The sequence below is a fragment of the Notolabrus celidotus genome, chromosome 14 (assembly GCF_009762535.1).
Source record: "Notolabrus celidotus isolate fNotCel1 chromosome 14, fNotCel1.pri, whole genome shotgun sequence".
Lineage (NCBI taxonomy): Eukaryota > Metazoa > Chordata > Actinopteri > Labriformes > Labridae > Notolabrus > Notolabrus celidotus.
Genome location: NC_048285.1, coordinates 14814306 through 14827254, shown reverse-complemented (window position 1 = coordinate 14827254; position 12949 = coordinate 14814306). Strand labels below are relative to the sequence as shown.

The 12949-nt window shown below is 37.4% G+C and overlaps 1 protein-coding gene across 1 annotated transcript; it reads right to left on the bottom strand.

The window, feature by feature from the left end:
• Positions 1-200: 200 nt before the first annotated feature.
• On the bottom strand, positions 201-11062 carry LOC117824910 (acetylcholinesterase-like). The gene is given in 11 exon segments (XM_034700411.1): positions 201-1890; positions 2600-2757; positions 2852-3061; positions 3707-4014; positions 4214-4400; positions 5926-6077; positions 6177-6271; positions 6274-6308; positions 6639-6873; positions 9356-9664; positions 10929-11062. Coding segments are annotated over 10 exon segments (1779 nt in total). The 5' UTR covers positions 9657-9664; positions 10929-11062; the 3' UTR covers positions 201-1792.
• Positions 11063-12949: the final 1887 nt, after the last annotated feature.

Here is a 12949-nt window from a genome sequence, read left to right as displayed (position 1 = left end):
ACAAAAATACCCCTTTCCATTACTTCCCGTAAAGGAAAAATTAGCCTGTTGAATACAAAACAAAAACTAAATCCAAGGTAAAGATGTTCTAGGTGTGTGCATTAGGAAGCACAAGACAAATGCAAAGTATGTCAACACAAAACATGCATTACCTTTATTGATTTGAAGAACCCTCAAATAAATGAAGACCTCATATCAACTTTTTTGTTAATTGCAATGTCTTTATTTTTCAGTACAATAGACAATATATCAATAAAAGTGAAGAGCATCCCTGATTGTCTTTGAGATGAAACGATCAACTGAACACTTAGCATGCATAATTTCTGCGACAGCCTTACTGTAAAGCAAGAATGTGAGACATTCTCAGCAGGATGATAAAAAACATGTTTCTGTTCAGAGTCAACAGAAGTTCAGCCACAAAATCAGATTGTTACCATACAAGTGCACTTAAACATTGAATCCAAAAGCATTTCCTGTGTACACTTTTCAGATTCCCAGTTTGTTTTTTATGTCCCAAAAATAATAAAAAATTGCATTAGCTGTACATGTAGAAGGATACAAAACAGAAGCACTGCTTGTGCAAATGTTTTCATCTTTAAACATTGTTCCAGATGAGCAAGGAAGCACCGGTATATTCAAAGCAATTGCTATGAAAGGTTGTAAAAGTTTATACTTCACATTTTATATTTTCAATACCACATGCTTTAAAATGAGACAATATTTGTCTTTTTGCTTTTTTTTTTACTTTCAAAAGTAGAGAGAGAGAGAGAGAGAGAGAGAGAGAGAGAGAGAGAGAGAGAAAGAAAGAGGGCAACGGTGGTCCCTTGACTTAGAGTTAAAGACAGTTTTCCAGTTCAGAAAATAAAGCAATAAAAGTGAAATAAGGACCATTTTCTGTTTCACAAATTGTATTTCTTCGCCGCTGAAGCCACCTTCCTCCTGCTCCTGTGTGTGTGTCTCTGCTCTGCCCTCTTTCACAGCAAGTACCTTACTAACTATTTTTATTCACAGGTCAGCAAATACTAAGGTTAGTTAGGTCCTTTAAGCATCCAATAAAGGCACACAGGTTATGTTTATGTCTGTCGCAGATGGACTGACCAAAGGAGAGAGAGACAACAATGTCTCCTGCCATATGTTTTCTTTGAGTCCTGACCAGGGGACTGCGGACAGGATGCTTCACTCCACAGTACAGTGATTGAGGATGAGTGACACACAAAACTGCTGACTTAATTAGCCGGAAAGTAACAAAATAAAAGCATAGAGGATGATTTCTGCAGAAACAAACACCAGCACACACTTCTTCTAGATTTTGAATGTTATGATAATGATGAAAGAAGTTGTTTATTATATATAGGACAATCTTATTTATATTGGCTGTCACTAACATTATGTCACATGTTGGTCTTCAGTGTTTTTTCTGTAGTATCATGGTGTGCGGGTTGAAAATCAAAAATAACAAAATTAACCATAACATCATTTTTTGTTGCAGTGCTATTGAAACAAGTATGATGAAGATCATTGAATTTGCATTATAGTCATATAGACATTTAGAATGATTGTATTGTGACAGCTTTACTGTTAATGCTGTTTTATGGGTATAAAACTTGATTCCTTTGCCAATGGTCTATTTGGTTGAATCTTAATCTAATCCACAAACTCAATACAATACAAAATAATTTGACCAGCTTTTTAAATACCAATTTCTGGGTAAATAAACACAATCTTCATTGAACACTCTTTCCATTTTAATGTTCACGGCAGCAGTCAAGTCCACGATGAAAGTATCTCTCCTCTAATAATAGATTAATGTCAGAGCCAGTAAAGTTATTAGGAGCATGTAACTTGAGCTGAGTGCAATCCCATTCGCTGTGATACAAGACTGCAGGTCATCTGTGGACAAAGAGGTAAAGAAAAATAATTTTCATTATGTTAAAAATTACAATAGACTTTTTAATACTGCCTATTTATGAGTACAGTCACGTTTTTTAAATATAATTCCATCACATTCAATAAAGCTGATCTAAATCATTAAAACACTTTGATAGATTAACCCAGCAGACTTTACATTGTGTATTTTGAGTTACTGAGAAAGTGTCATTTATTAGGAACAATGTGACAACACAGTTGACAGCGTTTCATTTCATGCCATTAGTGCCCTTACTGGATGTGCAAATGTGAGGTGTATTGTGTGTGTGTTCGTATGAATAATGGTTTCTGTGGGGAGTAATAGGAATATTATTCACACTGTATGTGATCAGTGCTCAGTGAAGTGATGACTGACCCTTCACGCCTCCCACTCAGACCTCCAGATCTGGTAGAGCAAAGGGGGTGAAGCCAGGATACATATCTCCCTCACAGGCTAAACAAGGCAAGCACCGCCCTAGTAGAATGTGACGCATTGCCTCCTACTAAAGATAACTGCTCTATCTATGAGAACTGTATGTGCTTAGATAGATGGATAGGTAGGTAGGTAGGTAGGTAGGCAGGCAGGCAGGCAGGCAGGCAGGCAGGCAGGCAGGCAGGCAGGCAGGCAGGCAGGCAGGCAGGCAGGTAGGTAGGTAGGTAGGTAGGTAGGGTTATGCATGCGTGTGTTTCAAACCTGAGACTTTCTGTAAATTTGGGATTAGCTTGTTCCAGAGGCCACACTCTTTAGCCTTCAAGAATCTCTTTTGTTGTGGATGGTTGTAGTTCAGAGTGACATACTCCTGCAGTTCAGGGGTGAACTGGGGCCACTGAGCTCCATCAAGGCCTGGATTCCTGACAAAAAGAAAACCCAATCAAGATATCTCATCGGCGACACAAGGGCCCTCACTCAGCATGAGTGACTGATTGATAACCTCATCGTGCTCACCCTGTCCGTGCAAAGTTGGCCCAGTGTTTCATAAACTTCCTGGTCATGTTCACCTCATTCTTTGTGTATCCCAATGACACATTCAGAGGCATTCCAAAGACAAATTCTATCTCATAGCCATGCATAACGCCCATCCACGCTGGCCAAGGATTGACTGATGATCGGTGGTCAAACGAGTAAAGGAAAGACTTTGCACCACGTTGTGAGTACCTGTAAAAATAAAATGATATAAATAACAGTATAGAAGTATTTCTGTGCTTCTTTTGGTCAGGTACATTAGATGAATGTAACACAAATATATACATATACAATATATTTATCCACCCAACACGAGTGACCATTTGTCAACAATTTTGGGATGCAAGTACCCAAAACCTCTGACTTACAAAGAACGTTAAAGCCTTCATCTATGTGATTCTGTTACACTTTCACCACAAACACCCCACCTTCCAAAAAACTTAAAAGGTAGTATGACTTAATTTCATCTGTCATCTCCTCTGATATTATTTTCACTGCAGTAGAAGCCACATACTGTGGAAATTAGCTAGCTAGCTGGTTATTGAGTATTCTTCTGCTGCTGCTTCATCTTCCCTCTGTTTAAAGGTGTGTGGCAACCAGTGTACAGAACTACTGCCCCCATGAGAACCAATTACCTACACTGTAACTGCATACTTATTTTTAGCACTATTTTAATATTTCATTTTAATGTGCAGGTATGAATACTTGTGTATCGCAACAGATGACTTACAAAATTATCATAAAAGTTTTGTCCTTAATGCTTGAAGACTATAACCCTAACCCTAAATTGGAAAAATTATGGTTACGAAAGTATAGATTAAGAAATTATTTTCTTACCTGTGAGCAAACTCCAAAAGAGAACAGAACATTTGGTCTCCAACCAGACCACCCAGCAAGTCACGATTTTTTGTCGTGTTATTTTCATCAGTCCAATCTGTGTACTCAAAAATGGCTGCATCTCTCGCACTATCACTTGAATTTTCCATTGCGAGGGCAACTGCTTTTAAAAACTCCTTCCTGGTAATAAGACTTTCATCGTTGATGCCAAAACCTGGCATGTTATACATTAGAAAGTAGGTCCCTTCATCCTTGTTCAAGCCAAACAACACCTCTTGCTTACGAAGGCTCCCAGAACTCAGCAACATCTGCATGAAAAAAGAAATTATTTGTTTTGTTTTTCTAAACAAAAGCTAGATGATGAAAAAAGACAACAGCTGTTTAAACTCAAAGTATGTTGTACAGCTGTCATCTGAATCCCAGTGTCCCACCCAATCAATGTGCAATATTAAAAATACATGAATGTTCTAAAATGAGTAATATAGCCACATACAGAACCGTACATACATCAACTGAATCTGGTAGGAAGACCCCATCTACAACAGGGACAAAGGGTAAGGCTATAAATGTTGGCTGAGGGAGAACTTCATAACTCTTCAAATTGAGTTCCGAAGGATCAGCCTTCAGCAGACAAGCTTCCATACGAGAGGCGTCAGATGTGGGACACCCTAGCAGGGTGGCTAGCTTCAAAGACCTTGATGATGATGTAGAGAAAAAACAAGACAATCACTGAGAGAGCATATTGCACTAAATATGGGGGATACATGTTGAAGTGTGATTTAAAGCAGTGGCACACTCAGGCTGCTTGAGAGGAAGGGGCAAAAATAATTTCAAAAAGTCCCTCCTTTCAAACCTCTGATGCTCACAGTTGTTAATTTAAGAATATTGACATTGAGGTAACAAGATGCATGTGTGTCCCTGCAGAATGGTGATTAATTTTGTGACCACGTGTGGTGGAAAGTAAATAGAATTTAAATTATATTACATTACCAACATGCCAATTTATTCTCAAAAAATGCATCTGGACATCACTTATTTGGCATTTAATCCACTGGTAGGGATTCAAAAGGGCACTTTTTTTTAAAGTTTAATATACTACAAGGGAAACCAGAGGGTCTTTTTTACATTAAGTTCTCTACAAAGGCATCTATAGGGCACTTTTTAAAATCTGACCCACAGGGGTGGCACTTAGAGGGCACTTTTTAACATTTTACTGACTTTAGTTTGATTGACTTTATTTTTTTACATTGAGTTCATTTGGAGGGTGTGCAAAGGGCAAGGACATTTTATCAACTGGAGGGGCATTTGGAGGGCAATTTTTACATTTAATTCACTACAAGGGTATCCAAAGGGCACTTTTTTTGCATTCAATCCTGGAGTACACTTTTTAACATTTTATCGACTGGAAGGGCACCCAGAGGGCACTTTATCAGATTGTATCTGATGGAAGGGCATCAAGAGTGTTTTTTTAACGCGTTATGCATTAGAAGGGCAGATAAAAGAACATATTCTATGTGGGCACTTCAGCTGGGTTATTTTTTGACATGAGGGCACTGCAGCTGTAATACACCACTGCTTTTATGAATCAATGCCAATGAGAGATGGGGGCTGGCAGGGTATAATGCCCTCACTGAAAAGTATCAGCTTCCCTTGAGCTCCTCTCCATCCAGTTTTGTTACTGTAACCAATAAATGTAAAGAGATAAATCTGGTCGATCAGATTTGCATGATGACTATTATGGTTGACCTTTGCCTCTTGTTGTGTATTTTTTGGATTATTGTATCAATGTACCTAGCGTTATCACAAGTGTCAAGTCTCATCAGCAAAATACAATCAATCCATGCAAATTAACCGATGATGGACCACATTACTTTGTTACAGACAAAACACTAAGTGAGAGCAATAAGTCAGTCAAAACAATCAGACTGACATTATGAGACACCAGCATGCTAATACTGTGGAGACACTGGGTTGCCAGAGATAGAGGATTGTGATGATGAGGAGGATTGTAAAGATAACAACTGTCAGACCAAGCTGCATCTAAAGTGCAAAATGGTGCATTTTTCTGAATTTGGAAAACCTCTGTCGTCAGCTAAGTCATCATTAGCTAATTCTAGATTCAGCTGGACATTAGAGGGTCTTGACATATCATGTGGATGTATGGTAAGATAAGCAACAGAATAAATGATATTATAATAAATTGAGCTAATGCACCTTACCTGTACCAGGCCTCTTTCTGGCTGATTGTGGCCCAGGGTGCATTGGGAGAGCCGCTCTGCATTACAGCCCTTTGAAAAAGACCCTGGCTGCCCGGTGAGATCAGGTGGAAGCCAACTGATGCTGCCCCAGCACTTTCTCCGAACAGAGTCACCTGTAATCAACAGAACACACAATTTTTTTTTTTATATTAGGGACTTGAGCAATTCAAATAGATTTTGTCATTTAATTTTAGAATACCCAAAAAACCTACCTTTGAAGGGTCACCTCCAAAAGCAGCAATGTTATTGGCTATCCACTGGAGGGCCAAGCGCTGGTCCAGTAGGCCTGCATTTCCAGGGATGTTTTGTTGTCAGGGAGAGCCAGGAAACCAAGGGCTCCAAGTCTATCAAAGACAGGCACAAGAACGAGGAAGATGTTGACGAAACTTAACCAAAGATTTATTAGACATAGAAGAGATTTGGCAGTAATACATATCCAAGTATTTCACATAGTGATAAGCACTTTCCTGTTAACTCCTTCCTTGGTTCTACTTGCAGCACCAGGGGAGCATTTGTGAGTCATTTTGTTCTTATGCAACACAGGCAAAAAATCCATTGCCACCCCTAATTTGTCAAGGATAAAACCAACATCATGATGTTTTTATCACTGCTAATTAGTTCTCTAGAGTAGTGACATCCACATTTTTTTAACCAAATTCTGCTCCAATTCTTACCTGTAATTCATTGACACCACAACAACACCTTCAGATTTAGACAGGAATTGACCATCATATAAGTCAAGAGAGGATGTTCCTCCATTAAAGCCGCCTCCATAGATCCAAACAAGGACAGGGACGAGTGCCGAGCTACCAGGATGTGTTTTGTCAAAATGTGGGGACCACACGTTTAGGTACAGACAGTTCTCACTCAGAGGAGTGTTTGGGTTCCACATATCTTCACCTCCGAACCCTGAAAAGAATTATCATATAATACAGGTCAACAGAGACTGACTAGGACTTCAGTCTAGCAGTTAATACTCAAACTACTGGAATTCTATGAGAAAGACCATTCTGACTGCTCAAACGTTATTTGCATATAATTTAAATAATCAACACAAAATCAACTGACTCTGCAATGATGTGATAGGTGAAATGAAAAGAAAAATAAACCTAAACATCAACAAAAAAACAAACTAATAAACATGCACATTTATAAACATACCATAGTTACATACAGTAAACCAAATCAGATTAATATTCTATTATTTTCTTGGTAAAATTTAAAGAAATTGATTATTGTATTTATTTTAGTATACAAAATATAATACAAATATACATGTATAGCAACACACTTCTGTGCATATATAATACACAAGTATACCAAACGGGGAAAGGGAATGTGGTTGACTGCATGAATGGTAACTGATCAAAACAATAAAAAAATAATAATATGTTTCCTTCTCAATAGACTCACTAGAACAAAATATTGGGTTATTTTGGGGTCGGACATATACTCCTTAAAAGCATCACTGTAACTGATGCTTGGGGGTGAATTAAACCACGCACAGGTCATCTCCACCTGTCGTATGCAGCTCCTAGAGACCACATTGTGACATTTACGAGTCATGTCCTAAGTGTTTATGTTTTTTGTGTTTGTTTATTCCTTGCCTTCTTCTCTCCATTTCCATATGCTCCTGCCTGCTTTCTGTCTTTCACACCATCAGCTTTGGGGTCTGAGCAACATTCATTTGCCATTCTCATTATAGATTTGCAAACAAATATCTAAGTGTCATTGCAGATGCCCCTTGGGTGATGATCTGGAGATGTCACTGTCCTGACTGACTGACTGAGCACACAATAAATTATTCACTGTCTAAATATATGCAGTCAAAATTACTGCTATGTCCATTTAGGATAAAAATACTCAGAAGTCTGTTAAAATAAATTATTTTCTCTGTTGCTTGTGATATTAAAGCTCTACTGTACTCTGACACATTATTATCTGAGTTCAGATATTAGCTGAAGCTTCATTTCAGTTTGATTAATATATAAAGCTGATATCATTCTAATATTTGCAGAGGCATTAAATAGATTAGTCTTCCTCTTACAGAGCACCACTTAAATAAAAAACTGGACTAACATCTTCTGCCTTCTGTCCATATCTTTCTGTTTTGTCATATCTATACTAAGATCATGTTTTTGGGCAATCCCTTAGCACACATGCCTGGCACGGCTCTCAGCTGGCTGCCAAACAACCTTTGACAGGTGGCATGTCTAAAAATATCTATGTATCCATGACCCTGCCCAATTCCATTTCTTGGGTGGGGTACTTAGCCAGTATGAAATTACATCTGTGTATGTGCAAAAGCGGAAACTCTTTTGGTTGCTCAACTGATAAATAGGCTCTGAACATTGATGATCATTCAAATTCAAGTTATATTACATGATTTACTATCGACAGTTATAAATCTTTGAATCACTCACATACTTTGGAAGGGTGTGCTTGTGTTACATGGTGTTATATAACCACCATTCCTGCAGTGAAATATTAACCTGAAGTAAGAACATTGACTTAAAAGAGCATCTCTCATTCAAACATGAACTTACAGATGCTGCTTTGATGCCTTTTTACTTTTTACTTTGTTCTTCAAAGTGCAACTACAATGCAAACTGATCAATGATGTCAGTAGGCTTATTTGGGATGGGATTGGTGATTTAGGATTTAAAACATAACGTTTGCATGACACAGCAGAAGATGAACAGTGTAAAAAAAAATGGTGCTAATGCTAGCTGCAACTACTGCTGCTTTGTATTCCTTTATTACATCTTTTTTTGCAGTGACAATTTTGCAGGAGAGTTTTTGCCTCCACTCGGAATACTTGTGGATCATTTTTGCAAATTGCATTCATGTTATCCTGCTCTGAAAGAGTGAAAAATGTACACACCTGTGACCCAATATTTTGCGTCATTAGCATGATGCAGCTTCAATATTTGCTTTGAACATTTGAACTTTCTTGTTCCCACTGTGTTTTGTCTGATAAGGTAAACTTCACGGATTCTACTGGATGGGGCAAGTTGACCTTAGTCATAACTTCTCTGAAAGAGGAAATGATGAAGTCACTTTTGTTCCACTTTTTTTTGCAAGAAATGAAATACAGCTAACTAAAAATCTAAATTATACCTGACCTCAGTTTCTTTTTTCATGTTAAGTTACTAATTAAAAAGTTACTCAAAATAATCCTCTTCTGACACTTTCCCAATATTTAACAATTTGGAGTCTCTGGGCCCCTTGTAGTCCTTGTTGCCTTCAAGTTTCAACTCAAAAGGTCTGGCATAGTTTTGAACCTCCTCTCTTCAGGGGTCAAACTGAAAAACAACACCCAGAAGAACTCCCTGAACATGTCCAGTTTCTGTGTATAGATTGTGTCCAACTGCATTAACATAAATCTTACCTTCATAAGCTGTATCCGGAACTTGGTAACAGGAATTTGGATATTTGGTAGCATCTCTCAGCCCCCCCCATCCCTCTACAGGCTCTGGAGCTCGAAACCTCAGATTCCCAAGAGGTGGTTTTCCATAAGGAATTCCAAGAAATGCTCGTACTCCACCACCCAGCACAGACAGTGAGATCCCTTTAACTTTGCCATGCTTTGTATTGATTACAAGGTCATCAGTATTGGCGAAGGATGCAGTCAGGAAAATGGCAAACAGAAGAAGAATGGCAAAGTGTGAATGAAGAGAGACCGTTGCCATGGTATTTCCTAGAGAGAGAAGAGCAGTCACAAAAAAACAAGCATTTATGCATCCAAATTTGAACTATCAGATTTGATTTCTTAATTTACTTGCATGCTTAATTTCACCAGGAATAAAATATCAACATTTTTAATAGTAATTCTAAAAGTGATTTTACTATTTGTTTTAATCACATATACTACTATATATATATATATATATATATATATATATATATATATATATATATATATATATATGTTCGATTCATTGCATGTAAAGTGAAATATTTGAATCTTTTTTTTTTTGTTGTAAATTTTAGCTCACAGCTCAGAAATCCAGTACCTCAAATGATCAGAGTACTTCCTAAGGTCAATCTAGAAAAGGATTTAAAATACAGAAATGTTCAACTTCCAAAAAGTAAATGTATTTAAACACTCAGTACTTGACTAGTGCTCCTCTACCAATACTATATCAATGGGGTGTGGCAGGGGATGAGCCTGTATGAAATGTTACTCAATCCCATGTTGCTTTGACAGTAGCCTTCAGCTCATCTGTATTTTTTGGGCAGATGTTTCTCATCATCTTTTTGACAAATAAGCCGAGATTCTCTTTGTCGGACAATCAAGTACAGTAATATCATGTTAAGCAAACAATTTGGTAGGGGTTTTGCTTCTGTGGGCAGGTCTTAAGTCCTGCAGACTGCAGAAACTACACTTAAAACACTTTGTATTATATATTCCTATATATTTGTGTAGATAGATAGATAGATAGATAGATAGATAGATAGATAGATAGATAGATAGATATTATAATTTAATTTCTGGCACAAGATAATTGAACTATTTTTCTGCATTTTATTCATGCACTGCGAGACAAAGTGAGGACCAAAAGTCCAGTTCCTCCAAGAGTAAAACTCAATGATATATAGCGGCGAATGTGACTGTGTTAGAAGAGGGAGAAGAGAGAGAAAGCGTCCCGAGGCAAGTGCGTCTTTTTGAAGCGTTTTATTTAAATCTTCAAATATTTGGAGTCACCAAAGCCATTAGTGAATATGAAGGCGCAAGTTGCAAGTGACAGCGCGCGCAGCTGACTTGTGGGGCCGCTTTTCTTCGGAAAAAGAAATGTATACACTATAACAACAGAGCTGATTCTAAGACGTGGACGCGCGCTCTGGGGAGAGACGCGTTCACTCCAGAGATTTATACAAACGAGTTTAAAATCATTAACAGTGTAGATCCCTTGTGCCAATCTACTGATAACAACTTATACGAAGCCTGAATGACGTCTTACCTTGTCAGCTAGCAGTGCGTGTCTGCCACGGCATTGATGAGATGAAGAGGCGTGGAAAAGGTCAGTATCCAGAGATTGTGGGGCTGGCCCGGTCTACCACACACAATAACTGCTGCCACCTATACATTTACAGATATTATCAGTCAAAGCACACGTTCCCAAATTTGAATCATATTAAGAAAACATATTAAATAAAATATAACGGATTTAAAAAAAAAATATATATATATATATATTATATATAAAATAAATATAAATATATATATATATATATTTACTCGTGCAGTTTTAATATTTAAATATTGGAGGAGTGGATAATGCATTTTTTATTTATTAATTATGATTATTATATGTTGTTGGTCTTATTTGTTTTGATTTGAAGTCTATTGAATCTTGTAGCTCCCTTTTATGACTTTGATATGACAATGTAGCACTTAAAGGTGCAGTGTGTAGAAGTTAGCAGCATTTAGCAGAGCAGATTTGGTGGACTTGGGATGGAATATTTTTAAAATTAGTGAATAATAACTTATCTAAAACTATAGTTTCATTTTTTTTTAAACTTAGAATAAGTATGCATTTTTACATAAGGAGTGGGTCTCTTCATGAAGGCTGCAATCATGACCCTAAATCATGCATCATCTCAAGGAAAGTTTTAAGCCTACTCTTAAAAGATGAGAGGTTGTCTGCCTCCCAGACCGTGATTGTTAGACAATTCCAAAGGAGAGGGGCCTGATAACTCAAGGTTCTACCTCCCATACTACTTTTAGAGACATGACTCAACTCCTTCTTAGCTAGTTTTCCTGATGTATTTTAACCAATATCTCACTTTTTTGTTTTCTAAACCTTACTAAGTTAGGTGCAGTCACCAGGCTCACTGTTTACTGGTGCTTATGCTAGCTGCAACTACTGCTGCTTTGTGTTACTGTAATACATATTTTTTATGCAGTGACAACAAGAGCTCAGAACGGACATGTATTTGTTTGAAATTGTATTGTTATTGGAAATAAATTTTGTTTCAGCTTGTGCACCAACAGCTTATAATGTTTAATAATGTATTTTACTCTTTTGTCTGATGGTAACAAGACACATTTTCAGATAACTAAATGCCATTTTCAGGAGAGCTTCTGGTCCTCCACGGTCACCGCCGCTTAGGTGATGTGAAAGGTTAGGTACGGAGAGGTTCATACTAGAATCTGACTGCTTGATGTCACTAATATTCCCATTTCTATACACTGCACCTCTAACACTTGACCTTTGCAGACCTGTGCATATCTCTGTGTTTTTATTGGCGCATTAGTTTCAAAGGAAGCCTCTGTAAGCTGTCTGATCCTATCATTTTGAGATTTAATTATTAAACTGTGTGAAAAAGCCCAACTGATTAGTGGGAGTATAGCATTGAAACTTTGAAAATCAATACCCGAAAATAATGTTGATCTGTATTCTGTCTCCACATTTGATTTGAAATTTCTGCAATTTTTTAGAATTAATTGTTGAAGCAGTAGAGTTACCAAATTAGTCAGTTTTCCAGTGTCTGGTTTCCACCAAACTTTCAGTGGATAAGTATTTTAAGTTGTATAAGACTCAACAAGAAAAAAGAAAACTACAGCCAAAAAGGGAAAACAAGGTTCCAAGCATAACCTCTTGTAAATGAAGTTTTACCAGAGTCTATTTGCCACAACACATAGACTTGTTGCTCCTCAGTAATACCTTCTCATTCTTGTGTCTCACATGGTGCTGCTGTGTAGTGTTTTGTCATCTCTGCTTTCCTTTCCACTTATCCAGAGGCCGAACCTGGAGAGAAAAGTAAACTTATCTTTGGAATGTTTAGTAGTTTGTTAGTGTGCATCTTTGGGTTTGTGTTTGGGCTTTGTGTGATGGAGTATTTAGCCCATGTGTTTTTGTTTATGGATTTATAAATAATTCAGTATGCTCATTAATTATGGATGTTTCTGCATGTGTATGTTTTTGTGAGAGTGTGCTGGCTGCATGTGTATGTGCACATTTGTTGTCCAGTGTACTTT